The sequence below is a fragment of the Salvia hispanica genome, chromosome 5 (genome assembly GCF_023119035.1).
Source record: "Salvia hispanica cultivar TCC Black 2014 chromosome 5, UniMelb_Shisp_WGS_1.0, whole genome shotgun sequence".
NCBI lineage: Eukaryota > Viridiplantae > Streptophyta > Magnoliopsida > Lamiales > Lamiaceae > Salvia > Salvia hispanica.
Genome location: NC_062969.1, coordinates 13905432 through 13926421, shown reverse-complemented (window position 1 = coordinate 13926421; position 20990 = coordinate 13905432). Strand labels below are relative to the sequence as shown.

General features: G+C 36.5%; 4 protein-coding genes across 4 annotated transcripts; 2 read left to right on the top strand and 2 right to left on the bottom strand.

Moving 5' to 3' along the window:
* Positions 1 to 5166: 5166 nt before the first annotated feature.
* Positions 5167 to 8910, top strand: LOC125186212. Its single transcript, XM_048082559.1, has 2 exons — positions 5167 to 5348; positions 6304 to 8910. The coding sequence occupies exon 2, from the start codon at positions 6399 to 6401 to the stop codon at positions 8658 to 8660; it is 2262 nt and encodes a 753-aa protein (XP_047938516.1). The 5' UTR covers positions 5167 to 5348; positions 6304 to 6398; the 3' UTR covers positions 8661 to 8910.
* Positions 8911 to 9418: 508 nt separating this feature from the next.
* On the top strand, positions 9419 to 11012 carry LOC125186811. Its single transcript, XM_048083263.1, has 3 exons — positions 9419 to 9573; positions 10247 to 10353; positions 10494 to 11012. The coding sequence occupies exons 2-3, from the start codon at positions 10258 to 10260 to the stop codon at positions 10944 to 10946; spliced, it is 549 nt and encodes a 182-aa protein (XP_047939220.1). The 5' UTR covers positions 9419 to 9573; positions 10247 to 10257; the 3' UTR covers positions 10947 to 11012.
* A 206-nt stretch (positions 11013 to 11218) lies between these two features.
* LOC125187144 (pentatricopeptide repeat-containing protein At1g08610) lies at positions 11219 to 13586 on the bottom strand. Its single transcript, XM_048083673.1, has 2 exons — positions 13431 to 13586; positions 11219 to 13289 (listed from the first exon to the last, which is right to left on the bottom strand). The coding sequence occupies exon 2, from the start codon at positions 13207 to 13209 to the stop codon at positions 11497 to 11499; it is 1713 nt and encodes a 570-aa protein (XP_047939630.1). The 5' UTR covers positions 13210 to 13289; positions 13431 to 13586; the 3' UTR covers positions 11219 to 11496.
* Positions 13587 to 15015: 1429 nt separating this feature from the next.
* LOC125186142 (LRR receptor-like serine/threonine-protein kinase FLS2) lies at positions 15016 to 16896 on the bottom strand. The gene has a single exon (XM_048082476.1). It carries the CDS (start codon positions 16842 to 16844, stop codon positions 15132 to 15134), a length of 1713 nt encoding a protein of 570 aa, XP_047938433.1. The 5' UTR covers positions 16845 to 16896; the 3' UTR covers positions 15016 to 15131.
* Positions 16897 to 20990: the final 4094 nt, after the last annotated feature.

Sequence of the window (20990 nt, the reverse complement as noted above, 5' to 3'; positions counted from 1 at the left end):
GGATTAAACATGCTGGGTGAAATTTGGCGATAGATATTGCAGAATCGTGAATCAAAATCGAAATTGGTTGAAAAAACTGAGATGAATCGCACAGCTCGTGTCATTGAATTGGTCAAATTGAGATGAACTCAAACTGGATTAAACATGCTGGGTGAAATTTGGCGATAGATATTGCAGAATCGTGAATCAAAATCGAAATTGGTTGAAAAATTTGAAGAAATCTAGCGACAAATCCAGAAACGAAAATCTTTGAGAATGGAAGGAAAGAAGGGTAGCGTGAATCTGTTTCTGTATCAAATTATAAAGAGATTTCCCAATTTGCCCTTCAGCCTTTTAATTTGATTAAACAAAAAAAAAAGAGCTGCCACATGGCAGCTTAGCAACGGTCGGATTTCCAGATCCTAGGGCCCCTAATGGTGGTATGGTGTTATATTAAATGGTGTTGTCATTTTAGCACAACCCTATATATATATATAGGAGGTATAAGCTGGACGAAGTCCAGGGAAAATATGTCTAAGGGCAGGAAACAATAGTAACCTGACCCAGGAATAAAAGGGGAAACGAAGTGTAGGAAGGAGAAAACTCTCATAACCCGATGCTTCAGTGGTATGACAATAACTTACGAGGGATTCGGTCGTAACATCCCTGTGAGGAATGAGTGATCGAGTGAATCCAACAATTGGGAAAGTAATAGGCTATCTTGACGAACCGACAAATTGATTAGGTGGAAGAAGGGAAGAGGATAATTTGGAGAAGTGCAGCCTGTTGGATTGACCTTAATCTTATGGGGACGGTTGCCTAAAAGTTGAAGCTAGTTCATGCATATGTGTTTATGTGTTTTCCTGTAAGTGTTTTGTCATTTTGTGTGTCAGTTTGTGTCTAGGTCTAGGAGTCTGTGTTAAGTTAGAGTCTAGAGAGTCGGTCAGGGGATAACCATGCATTGAAATTCGCCTTATTTCTTTTTCTTGTCTTTATACTTGAGGACAAGTATGGTTTAAGTGTGAGCAGTTTGATAAGGCTAATTTCATGCATCGGTTATATGATGAAAAGTCACCATTTACTGGGTCTAACACATTGTTTAAGCCAGGTGTGTGAAGGAAATTCGCCAGGTCCAGGAAGAATTGAAGGAAGTGGACTAGCGAAGGAAGAAGGCGAAAAATGAGCAGAATCGAGAAAGAAAATGGCTAGACGAAGGGAGTCCGAAGCTGAGGGCAAAGAAGACAATTCAACACAAAAAAAGCCTCTGCTGGACCCACTTTCACGCCTATATAAGAAGGAGCATGCAACACACAAAAATATATAGCTCTCAGCTCACACACACACACACACTTGGGAAATGAGAATTCTGCGGTAGAATAGAGGTCTCATAATCAAGAGAATATGTGCAACACCGTCCTCAAGGAGGACGAAGATACAATCATTTATTTTTTCAGCGTTTATGTTTTGGATTCTGTCGAACTTCGCCGTTCGAAGTCGATTTGTTCGTTTGCTACTTGCTGTTTATCTATAAATTTAATTTCATGTTATGATGATGTTGATTTTGTATTGATTTATGTTGATTCGGTGTTTTGAGGAGTTTGTTCCGGAGGTTTGATTATTATTCACTTGATGGATGCTTTGCGTACTTGATCTGGGGAATATGAGTTGATCTGTGGTTGTTGTGGTTTATCTGCAGAGAATTGGTGAATCTGTAGTATGGAGATGATTCTGACCGGAGTTTGTCTCGGATGCTTGGATCCGGAGTGGATTTAGCATCCGAAGTGTGGATATGAACATGGGAATTGAATTATGCATGGATTTTGAGTTTCTGCTTTCATTTTTGTTTTACTTCATCTAGGAGATAGAGATCTGAGTTTTTTTTTTGGTTCTCGGTGTTTTCTAACGTCCGATCTGTTGGTCACCGTTGAGTTACAAAGTATTGTTCTATTTTCATCATGTTTCAGTTAAATTCCGATGATGCTCTGCGTTTGTAGGTAGTTAGGCTTAGAATTGGTTATTTTGCAGCTTTTGGTCGTACACTTCTATTTTGGGAAAATGGTCCCCACTGCATGCATCGAGTCTGCCTAGCTAGATTAGGTAGTGATATTACTAGATCTAGGAAGTTGGTTTGAAGGTAGTGATGATATAATGTCAATCTGTGTTACGTGGATGTTTTCCTGTTCCTAGATCTAGAGATAGTTAAATTTCTTTTCCCCTGTCTAGTATAAGTTCCTCAACCCAAATTTGTGTAGCAGCAGCCAAAAGCCCTTTAAATGCATGATTTCGCATCTGTCCTCGTGGGATCGATCCTTGCTTCCATATACTAATTCATAAGTATACGTGGGTTGAGGGTTTTGAAGTGATAAACTGTGTGTCCAACGACCGAGGTCTTTCAGCGTCCGCGAGTTCCTAGACCTTGTGATCTAGTGGATTCTCTGGACCCAGGAAGCTTGATATTCCATATTGTGCATGCAGCTAAAAGGTCAAGTCACTTATGGCGGGACGAAGGGAATATTTCTTTAATCTATGCACTTTAACTCTTTTGGTATTTCACACAATCTTTAAAAGTGGTCTTAAAAATCAACTTTTCAAATTGTGCGGATTTCCCACAATAAAGTTTCCAGCGTAAATTTTTCCTAAATGAAATGCTGATACTAATTTTAGAACATCCATATCATCATTAGTTTCATCTTTCCTACTAGATGGAATGTAGTTCCTGAAGGGGTTGGCAGCGGAAGCGCTTACATAAATCAATTACAAATAATTCAGATCTATTTAGCGGATTATTTAGACAAATTCTATTCGCGTAATTATCTCACGTATCATGCTCATAACTCAAATAATAACATGCTTTAAATTAATTGAAACCTAAAACATGTTTTTCTAAGGTTAAGTCATTATACCTTGATGATTCTCCAAAGAATCGAAGATAGCTAGCGCCTTCTCCGCGTGAAGATCTTTAGTACAAAACCACGGATCTTCTGACTGGTTCCCGGACTGTGAACTGATATCAGGGTGGGCTGATCTCACCAGTGCACTAGGACTTAAATAGAGAAGACAGAAATCCTTTCCCTCGGAGGAGAGAAAATTCGACCACCACTAGGAGTAGGGGGGGCCGAAAATTTTAGAGAAAATAAAGTGTATTTTCTGTCTCCTTTATTCTCCTATTTATAATAAGTCACATATTGGGCCCAGACAGGGATCTATGGAAGGCTTTGGATATGGGCTCCTCCAATTAGCTTTTTACTAATTAAATTAAACCCAATTTAATATAAGCTTAAAATTGGAATATTACGAGCAACCACTACAGAAGTAATATTGCACTCCCCATCCAAATCCGAAATTATAAGTACTTCGGGTTTCCAATACTTTATATTTATTTCTCGCGCTTAATATAGAAACATCCATTAATCAATTATTGTCTGCTATGGACTTAATTAATTAATATCTTATTCATTCCAAGAGAGGACTCAACAAGAAAATCTTATTTATTATTCATAGAGTAATTAAACTCCAACTAGCTAGGTTCCGAATAATAAAACCTTATTTCAAGCTTCTCTTAAGGATGTTATCAAACGAGACTCACCTCGCGCACGATTCAACATAATAGCAATCCTAGCACCGCTAGATATTAATCACCACTACCCAATATACCAGGCTTATTGGGTTGCGAAAAACCCGCACCATTTGGTAAGTCAAAGTAGTGCATAATCAATACCGTATGCTCAATGCTAACGTACATTGATTGAGAAATAATTTACGAGACCTCGTCTTTCAGTAGATAGCATAAAGACTGTCTCGCTGTTAGATCCATTCAGTGCTATACCACACCAACGTCATCTTATTTCAGTAAGGCTTAGAAATAATCGGACTGACATTGCAACCTTTCACGATAGGTAGTCTAAGTCTATCTAGGTTGTGAAATTATTCTTTTTCTTTGTTTAGAACTGACCGTGTTACCTTAAAGTGAACGACGTCCACAACCGGTCTACTAAAACAAAGACTTAGACTTTGTTAAGTTATTTATACATTTAAATATGTAATAAACATTCATTAAATGTAAAACATAACAACATTATGACAAAAATAATCTGTTTATTCATTTGGAAAATAAAATAAGAGTTTTAACAGGATTCAATCACTCGAAAGGTGATTTCTAGTATACAAACTCTAACAGTTCCGACTATTACACATAGGTTTTTTGGCGTTCAACGTAGCCAAATTTATGTTGAAAACTTTAGTGTGGAAAATTCGCACAATTTGAAAAGTTGATAATTTTTAAGACCACTTTTAAAGATTGTGAGAAATACCTAATTTTGTGAAAGTTCATAATTGGTCAGAAAAATCGTGAACTATAGTGTGCATACAATGATCTGATAGCCAACATAGTAGTTTGATAGTCGTGATGACAAGGTCCTAAATTGGTTTGCATTGTTGCACAATATCAATATTATTGTCAGTAGTAAGACGCCTTATTTTAGTAACTCCATCGGCCATGATATGCTCTTACTCCCTTGTCAGTCCCACATTTACATTTTGACGGTAGATTTTTAAACTTTTATCAAATTATAATTTTACATACCAGCTTTATATATAATTGTAAAATGAATTTTAAACTATTGATTTATCTTTTTACAACTAATCAACCTTCCTTGTCTTCTTAAATTTTAAATTAAGAAAGATTGATGAGGTGTATATAAAATGAGCAATGAGATGAAAGTGTATACACCAAATAATTTTTTTTGTTTAGTAAGTAGTATAATATAATATCGTTGCATTGCCTATAATGTTACATCGTTTTTGTTGACATTCGATAGTTCTATATAAGTACATTATCAAGTTATATCAGCACTCAAATCCTAATTGATTGCAAAATTAAAACAAATAAATTATTAATTGATAGACAAAATTTAAATATTGTTAGTAAAAAGCAGAATTTGGAAAGAAATAAGTTTATAAAAAATAATGAATTTGTGTCAATTTTTTCTCATCTAAAATAAAAAAATTGAATAGTTTTTTTTTCTCAAAAAGTAACAACTCAAGGACATTGGGCTTTGATCCAGTTAATGTTGGCCCAATTATATTGTCTATAATATAAAGTTGGCAAATTGCATTTAGAGAGTACACGACAATATGCAACTTCTCTTGGCTGTATGTATCTACTCTAAGTGGCATACTTCATTTAATTTTGAGGCAAATGAAATTACTCAAATATTCTTCTCTCTCTTAGCTTTTCCCCAAAAATTTTCACTCTACAATTTCCCTCCACTCTCAAGTCTCAACCCTCATTTTGCACGCAAATTTCTCTCGCCCATTTCACTCTGCATCTTCAAACTGCTTCATCTTTCAATTCACGGAACAGATAAAAGGTGAGTCTGGGTATATGATCACCTGCATGTATATATTTACTTGTGTTTGCTCTGTGAATCGTCTCCTGGTTGTAGCTTCTGTGGTTGTTTAGGGTTGTGTGAGTATGCAAATTCACAATCTCGTCCGTTTCTAGGGTTTTGTTTGATATTCCAGCAATTCGCCTTCTGTATGTTACCTCCTTTTTAAAAAAAAATTCGCATGCCTGGCAGTGGCTTATTAACTCTTTCCATAGAGCATAAAATCAATAATGACATGGTGCTAGTTTTGCTCTGAGTTGACATCCTGTGTTTGGACAGAGAGCCATAATTTATAAAATGGTATGCAGTTTAATTACAGACTTTGAAAAATTTCAAGGAGTTCCCTTTTAGTCTAACATTCTGGCTCCTTAAGATTGATTGTTGTTGTGTAAATCTGTTACTATTAAGTGTATGTTTGTTATAAGATAGTTAGGAGCAGGGCAGGGCCAGGGATTCAACTTAGGAGGGGAAAAAACATATGTGAGGAAATTTTGAGGAGTTGAGAATGGGCATTTGCCCCTCCTAGAGGTCATGTGGCTCTGCCACTAGTTAGGAGTTTGGATATCTGCACCAGTGGTTGAAGTTATAAGTCTGTTTCTGCATGATGATAAGTTACAAGCAGGGCATTGAGTTCAAAGCTACCTCTGGAGAATATTTTAACTCCAATTTTGTTTTGTCCACTAAATGTGCCCTGTTATGTAAATGCCAGACCAGCATGCATGATTATATCGTCTTTTTTTCCTGCATTTGTCTTAGGCTGTGGAATTCCACTTGTATCTTTTTCTCTATATCTAACTGGGGTTCATCAAACTTGTGTTTTAACTTATTGGTACCAAGCTTTACCCATAACTATTTCTTCTGAGAACTTTACCCATAACTATTACATGTGTGTTTACTATAGAGTATTGTTTTATAAAAAGTGTCAATTTGGTTGCAGGTCGTATCAACAAGAAGAAAACTCTCTACGTTGCCTTTTAATAAGATTGTTTGGGGTATTTCACTGCTACACAATCTTGTATCTCTATATTATCAATGGAGTGCAACAAAGATGAGGCTATCCGGGCCAGGGAACTGGCTGAGATGAAAATGAAAAACAATGACTTTGAGGGGGCTCAGAAAATTGCACTGAAGGCACAGAATCTTTACCCAGAACTTGAGAATATTACCCAGCTGCTTAGCATCTGTGATGTTCATTGTGCAGCACAAAAAATGGTGTCTGGATCTGAAAAGGACTGGTATGAACTTCTTCAAGCTGCAAAGTTTTCTGATGAGATGACAATCAAAAAACAATATCGGCGGCTTGCTCTTTTTCTCCATCCTGATAAGAATCGATTTCCTGGTGCAGAGTCTGCTTTTAAGTTGATCTGTGAGGCAAATGCTGTGCTTTCAGATCCCCAAAAGAAGTTTTTATATGATCAGAAGATCAGGGTACTGGTTAGATCTGCTCAAGTAGTTCCTCCACATCATCACTTAAAGAAAACTCAATGTGGACCTGAGGTCAAAGTTACCAATGGTTTTCACAGTATGAATCAACATCAAACCACACAGTCGAGCTTTTCTGCCAGGCAGGAAGTGTTCTGCACAAGTTGCCCATTTTGTTGTTTTAAGTACCAATTAGATAGAAAACATGTGAACACAACGTTGCGCTGCCCGAAATGCTTAAAGAATTTTAGTGTTTTTGAAACTGGTGCTCAAGGTTCTCAGAACGGGATACCAAATTATGGTGGAAGTAAACAGGGTGTTCAAAATGGCATGGGATATTCGGCATCGCAAATGGCATCCCAGTGGTGTGCCAACAAGCAAACAGTTCGACCCCAACCAAGTTTTCGGACAGAAACTATTTTCAAAGATAAGGGAGTAGAAAGGGCTGCAAATGTCAATGGAGACTTTAAGGCCAAAAGAAGTGGAAAGGAAGATCGGACAGGCAGTGGTGATCGAAATAATAGGAAAGATGGCAACAGAAAGAACAAAAGGAAGGGGAGAAGAAGGGGTTCAGATTCTTCAGAATCTAGTGAGAGTTACGACACCTCCAGTGAATCTGATCTAGAAGATGTCAATGATGTTGCAACTGATCCAGATTCTGGACCTACTAATGTCCAATTTCCACGAAGATCTTCTCGAAAAAGGCAGAATGTGTCCTACAACGAAGGTGCTGGTGATGATGATGATGATGTTGCTGTTCCTGGGTCTTGCAAGAGATCTCAAGGGAACAAGTTACCAGAAGATAATGAAAATGGGCAATCCAATGCTTTGAATGGAGAATCTGTGAAGCATGAGAATCAAAATGGTTTACATGCTGATTCAGAATTTTCCAAGTCTGAGAGTAAAGAAACAGGATCTGATACTGACATAGAAGTCAATACAAAGGAAAAAGGCGGTTGTACGCCAAATGTTGGTACTGATGCGGTTGAAACTGAAATTGGCTCTGACTGGGATGCACATTCTGATGATTCGGATAAGGATGAATTTGAATATGATGATCCAGAGTTCAGTGATTTTGATAAGGATCGTAATGCCAACTGTTTTGCTGTTAACCAGTATTGGGCTTGTTATGATTCAGTTGATGGCATGCCAAGATATTATGCAAAGGTGAAGAAGGTACAACTCTCTCCGTTTGAGTTGTCCGTCACATGGTTAGAAGCTGAACCTGCAGATGACACTCAGAAGAAATGGATAGATGAAGATTTACCTGTTGGTTGTGGTGCTTTTAGGCTTGGCAAAGTTCAAAAAATGCCAAGTAGACTCATATTTTCTCAGCAAGTGCCCTGTGAGAAGGGTAAGAGAGGTTCTTTATACATATATCCTAGACAAGGGGAGGTTTGGGCTGTATTTAAGGACTGGGATTTGAGCTGGAGCTCCCAGCCTGCTAGGCACGGGAAGTACAAATATGAAATTGTTGAGGTGCTATCGGATTTTAATACTTTGTCTGGTGCAAGGGTTTGTTACTTAGACAAAGTTGAAGGATTTGTGTGCCTTTTCCAGAGAAGTTGCCAGAGCATGACCGAATCTTTTATGATAAGGCCCGATGAAATGTACAGATTCTCACACTGTATTCGTTCTTACAAAATGACAGGCTCTGAAAGGGAAGGAGTGCCCATTTACTCTTTTGAACTCGATCCTTCAGCCTTACCTCTGAATCCAGATCACTTGTGCTACCCCGCCAAATCAAAGATGGGAACTGATAAGATGGAGCCTGGAGTTAATTGCGCTCCACCAAAGTCCGATAAAGGAAAAAGTAATGTTGTGGGATATGATACGAAGGTGTTTGTGGATCTGGAGTCCTCTGATGGGTAGATTTACGAAGTTCAGAGGTCCCCCCAGGATAGATGAACTCCAGGAAATTTTAATATTGGAATAGAAACCATGAGGCATTCACCTGCTGATGAAAAGCAAGTTGTTAGAGCTGCCTTGAGATCACAAGGATGAGAACATACTTTTTTTATTAGCTTTGCAGGTGACATGGTGTATCATTTTGAATCAGAATGTTGATAATGTAATTGAAGTTATATTTTTTACCTACTTCTACTCTTTCCTGATTTTTGTAGTTGCTGTCTTCTGTTCTGAAGCAGAGTTCTTTATTCTCTGTTTATGTCTTCTTTTGAGATCTCTTCAATTAAATTAGCTTCAACCCTATTATTCTCTGTTTAATGTGTATTACACATTGCATTGTTTGCTGTTTTTGGAAGGTCTCAAGTGAGATAGGTTGTCTCATTGTTTGGCTGAGTGTTTTAAAAAGTGAGGATGTTTTTATAGAGACTAAAATACACATTTGTTTTTTGCTTAAACGTGTTTTCATATGATGGAGATGAAAAAAATCCGCCTCAATATGAATAAGCTTTGTGTCACGGGTATAAAATGTTGAAATCGAAAGTTAATTTGATTTCCAAAAAATTATAAATTTAAAATTTCATGAATTTAAGAAAATAAAAATGTAAAAAATATTTTAAAGAATTATTGACTTTGCTTAGTTTGGAAATTTTCGAAAGAGAAAATATATTTTTAATGTTTTATTTTGAATAATCAAATTTATGATTTAATTGGTTACAATTCTGAGTTGTGTTTCTACTTTCTACACAACCCAAATTGACACCTTGTTGGAGAGGCCCTACTTCCTCCGCCGCGAGTCTGCCGCCGTCTTCTCTCCACTAACCCCCATTTAGAGGCTTGAAGAACCTAGTTTTCCCATTTTCGATTCTTTCGAAATTAGGTAAGAACTTCACCTTTCTATCATTAGATTGTTTCTTATGTATGAAACTGATGGATGAAGAAAGGAACGAATGGTTCCTTCTTTTAAGGCTTGAGTAATTCATTTTATTTTTCTTGTTTTGACGGTGAATTTAGCTTCCCGGAGATAAACCAAGACTGAAATACAAAAAATAAAATTTAAAAATAATCCAACTTTGAAGTGGATTTGAGATTAGCTGACAAATAGGGCTTCACGGTTGGGTTTTTTACTCGGCCTGATTTGCTTAAGTTGAAGTTAGAAGATGACTCTCTCTTTCATGGCTACTGTTTGTTTGAAGAAATTGATAGGAATAACTTGTATCCCAGCATGTGATATGATACTTAGTTACTATACAAGAGATTGAGTTTGTTTATGTATAGATCAAAGGATAATTCAGTTTGGATTGGAAAAGTATAATCTTTTCTGGACCTTGTAATTGCTTGTTTGGTTTGAGTCCCCCTCTATTTACAAATTTATGGTGATGCCTGTTTGATCAAATTCATAGATGATACTTCAGTACGTTTCTGGCTTATATAGACGGGACGGCTCCCAACATGAGTTTTGTTTAAGAATGGTGTGCTTGTAGAGTTTTAGGGTGGGAGTGTGGAGATATTGTTATCTTGTTTTTCCTCGACTCTTTTGGCATTCTGTTTAGGTTGTGTTAGCATGTTGAGACTAGCTTGCCGCAAGTTATGTGCTCGTGTGGATGGAGGATGTGAAATCCGGTCATTATCACAGATACGCGGTTTCCACTCTGCTCAGGTGAATTTGTAGCTTTTCATTCATCATTTTTTGTCCATCTCTATGGCAAAATCCTATTCCATTTTGCTCAACTGGCTATCCTAAACAACTGAAGAATATCAATAGATATCGATTCTAATCTTAAGAATTGATTCTTGCAGCCGTCTTTGGCGCCAAGAAGCTTTTTTGGCGTCGAAGATTTTCTAGATGACGATAATAGCAGGCCATACACTTATCAAAAAGAAAAGAAGTCGAGAAATCCAAACAAGCACGTATCCTTCAAACAGCGTACCGTTGCTTACATGGAGCCGTTTACCCTGGACGTGTTCATCTCAAAGCGGTTCGTCTCTGCTTCAATCACCCACAGAGTGACATGCAAGCAGGTTGCTGTTGCTGGTACAAACTCGAAAGATATCAAGGCTGCACTGAGATCACGATCCGACATACCTGCTTGTTTGGCAATAGGTCAGATTTTGGCCGATAGGGCGAGAGAAGCTGACGTGTATACAGCTTCTTATACCCCCAGGGAAAGAGATAAGTTTGAAGGGAAAATAAGGGCAGTTGTTCAGTCCCTTATTGACAATGGCATTGATGTCAAAATCTATCTTGATTGATCATTTTTACAAGTCCTAGTTTTGTCAAACCAATTTCAAATTGTTAACAACGCTATTAGTTTTTCATTGTGCTCCATCATCAACAAGGTCTCTCTAATTTTGTTACTTTTAAAATTATTGTGGAATGTGGATTATCATATTTTCTTAGATGGTGATTTCACATTCATTTAGAAATGGATTGGTTTAAAGAAACGACGAAATCTTGGTAGATATGAATAGTACCGTGATAGAATTTTCAATTTGAGGGATTAGTTCCCCTATATAACATAGGGTGGAGAATAAGCACACTTGTATTTGATAAGATACAAAATTCAATATTTCGAGTGGAGAATCCATACATAAAAACTCCAAGAGCAGAATGAAGGGCCAAAAATCTGCATCTAAAGTTATTCTAAATCGTTCAAAAATAACGAGTTTCTTTAGCTTTCTCTTCTGCTTCCTACAAAAAAAAAAACCTAAAAACTTGCCCTTCTCTTCCTAAGATGAGCTCAAAACACAAGCATATGCCTCCCCTCGTTCCTGTCCGAAACGCTAAACCTACACTACCTCCCTAAAGAGAGAGCAACTCTCTCTCTATCAACTTCTTGCGGAGCTCTGCAGCTTCATCGATCATGCCTGCAGCATGTATTCCTAGAATAATGGTGGGACAAAAGATGGGATCACATTTTTTTCTACTTGAAATAAACAGTTTTACAACTTCAACAGCAGCATCCACTTCCTTCTTCTTGCATAACCTATGAATGATGAATCTATAACAGTTGTCCCTCACTCTGCGCCTGTTATACAACCCCATAACATTCAGCAGTTCCACGGCTTCCTCAACCTGATCAGCCCGACAGAAGCCCCAAATCAAGCATCGATATGTTACATCATCAGGGCGAGGCCCATGCTCCAGCATGTACTTGTACACCTCCATTGCCTTCTCCATCACTCCCTGCTTGGCCAATCCATCAACCACAATATTGTATGTGATAAGGGTGGGAGAGCAATTTGTATTTCTCAAGCGGTGAAGAATCTCAATAGCTTCGTCTATCATGGTCTCCTTACACAATGCACGTAGCAAGGTGTTATAAGTAACAATATCAGGAGAGCAGCCGTTTGAAACCATCTGATGAAAGTAGTCAATAGCACGATCAACCAGTCCCTCCTTGCACAGACCATTGATAATAATATTGTATGTTACAGATGTAGGAGGGCTCGAGCTTTCAATCATGTAGGAAAGCATCTCATCTACTTCGTCCCAACACCCATACATACAAAGAGAATGCAGCAGGGTATTGTACGTTATAGTGTTTGGTTCCATCCCGCGTGAAAGAAAGTTGCACACAACCAATGTAGTCTCTTCATAATTCCCCTGCTTACAAGTAAGATTGACAATGGAGTTATAGGTCACCATATCAGGATAACACCCCTCAACTGCCATATCCTCCATGATTTCCAGAGCCCGCGTGGCTCCAATTTTCTTACACACCAACACAATGAGGATCGTGTAACTGATCACAAAAGGAGGGCAGCCCTTTCTGAGCTGGTCCTTCCAAAACTGGACAGCCTCGTCACACTTGCCCTGATCGAACATGGCTCGTATAATTGTGTTGAAAGTGATGGTATCAGGAGGGCAACCACTCAAGCTCATGCACTCTACCAAATCAATAGCAACTTTGAGATACTTTTTCCTACACAAACCACCAATCACCATATTATAGGTTATAATATCAGGAATCCCACCAGTCATAACGACTAACTGAAGAACCTTATAAGCCCTATCTGTTTGCTTAGCATTCACCAGACCTCTGATGATGTTTATGCAGGACTGAAAATCCGGAATCTGGTTTCTGCGTGTCATGACATCCACCAACTTCACTGCTTCGACTAATTTCCCACGGCTGCACAAACTCTGGAGGATTTCATTGTTGGTCTTCTCATCATTCTCAAGGAAGGAACCATCCGAGGCAAACTTCAACGAATACGAATACGTGCTCGGATGCATTTTGCCGTTGAATTTCCTCTCAGATCCCATCCTGTTACCATTTGATTTCATCTCTTGTTCGCCACGCCTATCAATGCGCACACCTGCTTGCTGCCCTCTGCACCACAAAGAAGGTGTGAATTTGGCACCATTTGTATCAGCCTGCCGCAGAGCACATTTAGTTGGAACTGTAGCCCTTGAATCCGAATTTATATCTGCTTGGTTGGAGAATGAGTTCAGCCTATGCGAATTATGAACCTCAATCAAAGATTTATGCGGTGCAACTGCATAAGCCATTGCTGTTCCTCAATTAATTGAAAAACAGAACAAGCGTAAATGATCAATTTCTTGTGATGAATTCCACTTAATAACTCGACCTGCAGGAGGAATTGGAATTTGTATTCATACAATTAAACAAACTGCAATCGAAGAGTAGAGAAAAACTTTTAAAAAAAGTATCTAAATGCGTGTACATTTTCTCTGTTGATTGTAACCTCGAAAACGATTTCATCTCATACCTTATGACCGAGAAATCTGCTTGCGGCCGCGCGCTGCAGCTGCTCTTGTAAACTCCGCCCTCAGTTGAAATGGGACTGGACTTTCCTCAACCTCAAATTTTCTCTCACTACCATCTGTCTATCTCTCTCTTCATTCGATTTTGCTTTCTCGGAGTTTGGAAGGCCGGCGTAGTTGATTTCAAAATCGGAAGGGCTTATGCTGGGGTTTTGTTTAAATCAACTTATGTTAATTTCTATTAAGTCCCTATAAATAAACGTTTGTAACAAAAGACACCTAAGTTTATATGAATTACAGATTTGGTTATAATCCATTTACAAAATTTTGTCAATACCCTTGAACATGCTCTAATACGATGCTACTTAGTTGACGTGATGTTTTTTCTCCATCTAATAAATTGGAGGTTCTAATAATCATATGATACCTAGAGGGATAGTCATAAAATACTAGTTCCATGTACTGTACTTACAAACTTCAAACTATGATTTGAACCGTTTAAAAATATCAATATATAACAAAATAATAATAAAAGAAAATGTCAATACAACATCTAGGCCTGGGGAAACGATTCTCGACTCTCGGTTAGGTTCTCAGTTAATCGAGAGCCGAATCTTATTTTTTCGGTTCTCGACTTCTCGGTTAATCTTAAACAAAAAAAATAAGGTTAGGGTTCGGTTTAGGTTAGTAGGTTTAAGCCAATCTCGGTTCTCGGTTCTAACCGAAAACTGAGATGTTAGAACCGAATAACCGATATTTTTTTATATTTAATTTTAGTTTTTTATATATTGATTTTAGTTTTGCTATTTCAGTTTTGAAAAGTAAAAAAGAAATGAAAAAATAAAAACTCTACCTATAGAAATAGAATCGTTTGTTGCCCGTTGCCATTAGCATATTCTGCCAATATGAATATTTTAGTATTTGAATTTTGTAGTGTATGTTTGTGATGATATTATAGTTTAATTATTATTAAAACCATCAGTAGTCTACCAATATGAATATATGATTACGATTTATGAATTTTATACTGTATTTAATGTTTAACAATTTGAAGTCTAGAATTTGAAGATGGAACATTATGGCTCAAATCCCAACGCATGCAAACAAATTTTTTTATTCTCTGTCACAGAATTTCGGTTCCTTCGGTAGAACCGAATAACCTGTCGGTCAGGACCGATCGGTTCCTCAAATAACCGAATCGACTTAAGATTCGGTTCCGGTTCTTGAATTTGGAAAAAAATGGATTCGGTTAACCGACTTATCGCTTCGGTTCGGTTCGACCGAATCCCCACCCCTAACAACATCCACCGTTGACAGTGTGTGATATTTTTTATTGTTGTTATTTTGCAAGATATTTAGCTTTTGCATTTGATTACTCCCGGGAGAATAATTATTGATTATTTTTTAAGAAAAGAAAAAAAAATATGAGAATAGAGTAATAAAGAGTTCAACGTTTGATTACCAATCATAGCGTGCAATATGTAATTTCTTACTAGTTATTTTTAAAAATCCAAAAGATTGTGTGCTTTTTAATTTTAATTTATGAATTTTTTATTAAAATAATATGCAGGAATACTTATTTTGGAGATCCTTCATCCACTATTTTCTTATTTGATCACTTGTAATGTTGAAGAGAAAGAAACAAGTTGCTCTATCAATCTACCAAACTTTTGGATATGAAACTTTACAAGACCTCAATGAAACACTTAAACCATGTAAGGAAACTGTGTGTAGTATTTGGTGCTACAAGGCGGCAGTGGTTTGGCACACAAGCACAGATTGTGAGCATATACAGCTGCAGGGAACATGTTATAAGGCCTTCCTTGTGGGATCTCCCCACACAACCTATTCACCCTGAAGCTCCCATGCTTCAGCTCTTCCATCCCCAGCAAGCTCTCCGGGATTCTCCCCGTGAGCTTGTTCATCGACACGTCCAGCCACCTCAACCTCTCCAGCAACCCCAAGCTCCCCGGGATTCGTCCTGATATTCGGTTTCTTGAAATGTCAAGGCTTTCCAGCTTAGTCAGGTCTGAAACTGAACTTGGAATATGCCCTGAAATCTCATTGTTTCCTATATTGACTACTTTTAAGCTGTGTAGGTGGTTGTTGATGAGTAGTTTAGAGAGTGATCCGTGCAACTGGTTCGAGTGGAGATCGAGATCCGTGATCTGATCCGGGAGTTTGATTGATGAGAGATCAGATGTGAGTAAGTTGTTTGAGATCTTTGTTGTTTCTAAGTTTGTCATGTTTGCCATGAAACTCGAAATCCCTTTTGTGAAATAGTTGTCGGATAAGTCTAATGTGGTTAAAAATTCTGGATTTGTGAAATTTGGAAGTGCTCCTTTGATCTTGCAGCCTGCAAGGTGAACATTGTACAGTTGCCTCGTCCTGATCCAGTCAGGAACGGTTTGTAAGTTGAGATCGTTGTAAGAAAGATCGATCGATAGTAGAGAAGGAAGCCCTTCCTCAAATGCTTTATTAGGCAGAGGATCTGTGAGCAAGTTTCTTGACAGATTCAGATTCCACAAGTTGTGAAGGTGTGCAATGGAATCTGGTACCGGGCCAGTGAGCTTATTCGAGCTTAGTCTCAATACTGAAACGGACTTAAGATTCCCAATTTGAGTTGGGATTCGTCCGGTTAGTAGATTTTGATTGATTGAAAGCTCAGAAAGGTTGGTGAGGCTGAACAAGGATATAGGTATCTGGTTCACAAACTTGTTGCTGGTAAGAACAAGATATGTAAGATTCGAGAGGCGTCCGAGAAAATTTGGGATGGATCCAGACAATGAATTGAAACTGAGATCAAGAAACTGGATGTTTCTCAATGAGTTAAAAGATGTGGGGAGTGGACCTGTGAGTGAATTGTTTGCTAGAGTCAGCTGCAACAGATTCCTTAAATTCCCCAAAGCTGGTGGGATCTTTCCTGTCAGAAGATTACCACTCAATGACATTGTCTGAAGGTTCTCCAACAGGCCTAAACTTGATGGGATCCTTCCATCCAATGAGTTATCTTCAAGAGCAAGGTGTTTGAGGTGTTTGAGTTTGGCAAAACTGTGTGGAATTGCACCTGAAATATGCTTCATTCCACTAATCACCAATACCTCCAAGTATTGAAGATTGCTAAGAGAATGGGACAGAGTGCCCTTCATGAAGAGGGTTTGTGATGATGGTGGCCTCTGCATGATCAGCTTGGTGACCCTTCCTTCGAAGCACTCGACGCCTTGCCATCCACCGCTGCAGCAGTCGCGGCCGATCCATGTGGAGAGGATGCCGGTTGTGTCGTTCGAAATGCCGGCCTTGAACTCAAGAAGGGCAGCTCTGTCATCCCTGTAAAAGAGAGGTGATGATGGTATTTTCCTTTGGAATGAAGGTGTTGTGAAGAATGCTGTGATTAGAAAAATCTTGATTAAAAACTGCATTATGTTAATGATGATTGTGATAGTAAATAATGGGTGTTTTAATGTTGGAGTGAAGTAGATACAAATTCTTGACTTCAAAATTTTTGTTGATTCAACTTTTGTGGTGCATGAGTGTGATTTGATCCACTAATTTCCTATTTTTTGGATGTTGAATTGTTATATTGCGTGATTGATGCTAAAATTTTGGACCACCTTAAAATTTATTATGTGAACTACCGGACTTTTTGTGAAAGAATTAGTCCAAACTCCAAAATCATTTTTTGTTCTGTAACAATTCATCTTTCTCTTGAAAAAATACAAATATTTTAATATACCATGATCAAAATTTCCAAGACGGGCTTCAACAAATATAATGTTTGGCTTAAAAAAAGACAAACAATAAAAAAAGGTTTCAGGTGAAAAAAATTGTCTAGAACTATCTCGAGTCGAACTTATGTGAAATTCACAATTTTTGTGATTAAAAATTTTAGATTCATTAAATCTGTAAAGTTTTACTCAGAAGTGGGACCGATGCCCATACGAATGGATAAGTTTTGCGTGAAGAAAGTTGGACATTCCCTTTTTCTTGCAGAACTATCGAAACACGCGATTTCATAAACCCACATTTTTGGCATGTGTTTGAACATTTTCGTAAATTTCAAACTGCAAGAATCTTTTAGAAAATGTGTAAAAGCGACACATTTTCTTCTCATCTCATTAATCAAAAGTCGCGGGATAAGATATTTACCTTTTAAATTGCTGCTATAAATTTAGCATAAACAATTTCACAGATGATATAGCTATCTTTTTTTGGTGCCAATAATTCATGGTAGATTAATTACAACAACTTTACCGAACATTGTAGTGTTTGTTAACTTATTTCTCTTTTAAAACTTATCAAATTAATGTTATTGAGCATGTATGTGCTTGGTAGTAATATTAATTTGTTAAAAATAACTCCCTCCGTTCCATAGTAATATAGTCATTTTGTCATTTCTGTACGTTCCATAGTAATAGAGTCATTTTCCTTTTTAGTAAAAGTCAACACATTTTTCCACACCTACTTTATTCTCTCTTCATCTCTCTACCTTTTTTATTTTTCACTTTACTCTCTTTTTACTTAACTTACCTAACACAACTTTTCTTAATCTTCGTGCCGAAAAGAAACGCCTCCATTACTAGGAACGGAGGAGTAGTAAACATATCGAGGAATATGTGCTCAATTTAGTGTTTTTTTCTACCAAGCATAAAAGTATTTATTTGTTGACAAATGTTGGATTAAATTACTAAACATTGACCGAGCTACTACTGTTCAGTAATAAAACTATTTTAACTACAAATAGTAGTAATACATTATAAAAGAACATGTTGATAATTTTGTGACTATGTACTTGATGAGCGCTCGATGAATTATCGATGGCCATGATACTTGATACTTCTAGATATCTGTACATGCTCGGTAATTATGTTTAACAAGCATTTGGCATGTTTAGCAAGCACGGATTTTAGTGACATATTTTCTTGGTTTGTGTATATACAAAAATATTTATATTTATATTAGAAAATATAAATACACATTTTTTTTTTAATTATTGTAAGCACATTTATATGTACTTCGTATTTATGTTTATCCCTAAATGCCGAGATGAGAAATTTATGCTATATGGTACAGTCTCCTCTTTGCTAAAAGTCTAAAACATTCCATCCATCACTATCGCTAAATTTAATGAACTACATTTATCAAGGTTTTGTATTTCATTTATTCTGTAAGCTAGTGTTATCAAGGGCACATGCACTTTTTGTCGTGTAGCAATCCTCATGCGAGATACCGAAATGAAAGTGAGATGAAGAATTAACAAATTAACTTCATCTATGCTTGAATCTTGATTAAATTAATTGATTACAAAATAAATTATGAAATTTTGTCAAATTCTGGTCAATCTCGTACATTTAAAAAGTGGAACAATAAATCATAGAGTTCAGAAAATTCGCAACTATCCCATATATTTTTAATTTGAGTGAAATTAACATTGATGTGTCAATCAAAATATGTACGCAAAATAATGCCGTCTGATAACATTTTCCGAACAAATCACTAAATTTAATTAAATTCCCGTTGATCTCACACTTTTAAGAAAAACAAAAATATAAATCATAAAGTTTGAAACATTTGTCATTCTTTCTTCATTCTTAATTTTGGCGAAATCATGACTGTGTATTAATTAGTCGGAAAATATTTATATTGACAAAGTAGCGTCGTTCGATAACACACTAGCTATTGCTAAAAAACACCTTCATCCTCACTTCTCTTTCTTCTCAATCCATATTGTTGGTTGGTAGATAGTATAGTGTTTGAGTTAAAATTAAAGAAATTACTTAGGAAGCAACAAATATCAATTAAGGAAAAGAAAAAAATACTTATTTTTAACGAAACAACGTCGTTTCGGGCATCACTGAAATACAATATATTTTATGTGGATGAGACAATTAAGAAAAATTAAAATTTTGTAATTAACATTCTATTTTAAAAATCTTACGATCACACTAGAATTTAATAATGTTCCATCATTTAAATTATTTCATTTAATAATAATAGAACAAAAATTATTTTATTTTTACTATTTTAAAAAAGTGGACCTCACAGTCCACTGATATTTTATTATAAAATTAATATATAAAAATATGATTTACATTCTACTAACTTTTTCTACCACTTTTATTTACAAATTCAAACAATTTCTTAAAAGCTAAAACTCATAGAACTGAGACTTCTAATGAAGACTGGGGGAGTGCTACTTCTTTATTATGTATATGCAATTTGAAAATGTTGTACTCCCTCCATTCCATAGTAATGGAGGCAAAACTTTTCGGCACGGAGATTAAGAAAAATTGTGTTAGATGAGTTAAGTAAAGAAAGAATAAAGTGGAAAATGAAAAAGGTAGAGAGATGAAGAGAGAAAAAAGTAAGATAGAGTAAAGTAGGTGTGGAAAAATGTGTTGACTTTTACTAAAAGGAAAATGACTCTATTACTATGGAACGTACCAAAATGACAAAATGACTATATTACTATATGGAATGGAGGGAGTACTACATATCTATAATAGAAACCCAATATAAGGGTACTTTAGAATAAGAATCACTCCTTAGAGCATCCACAATGGATGCCCTAGTGGAAGCCCTAGTGAGGGCCCTAGTGGTTGCCACGTCAGCATGCCCTATCTTTCTGCAATGGTGGAGCCCTAGTGGATGATGCTCTATCTCTTATCCATTTTTCGTTTCAATTTTAATGTTATTTTTTTATATTTTCACATATTATAAATAGAAAAATTAAATACTAAATTAAATAAAAATCATGCATTACTTAATTTTTTAAAAAAATTATAAATTATATATTTAATTTTAATTAAATAAAAAATAGCAAAATATAAATAAAATATTATGTTGGAACATATATACTAAAAAGCATTTTTCGAGTTTTTGAATTTGATAAATTGCTTGTATATTGTAAACACTCTTCATTTAATGAGAATAATAAATGTTTTCTTCACACTGTGTATTTTACTTTAATGGGTATTGACCGTATTTAATTATATATTAAATTATATAATTAAAGCGCCGGAAAGTAAAATCAGTCTAAGTCTTCTACATTGAAGGTTGGGTCGTGGAACAGGTCATCACAGTAGGTGGCCCAACCGGTACCTTGTAGAAGTAAAACTTTTTCACAACCTAGATAGGCTTTGGCTACCTATCGTGAAAGGTTGCAGTGTCCATCCGAAAAGTCGTCTTTACCTTGAGAATGACTAGTGACACTGGTGTGGTATAGCATTGAATGGATCTAAAGTATAGACACGTCTTTGTTGCTATCTACTGTAAGACGATGTCTTGGAGATTTAATATTTCCTAATCTTTGTAATAATATAGGACACACGTTATTTAATCATACGCTGCTTTGACTTATCAATAGGTGCGGGTTTTTCGTAACCCAATATTCCTGATATCTTGGGTAGTAGTAATTAATAACTAGTATGGTGTCAGTTTTATTATTACATTGAATCGTGTGCCTGCGTGGTTTGACTATATCCCCAAGAGGTGTTCGAGAGAAGTTCTATTATTCGGAAACCCGGCCGGTTTGGATTTAATCCAAGAATAAATAGAAAAGGAAAAGT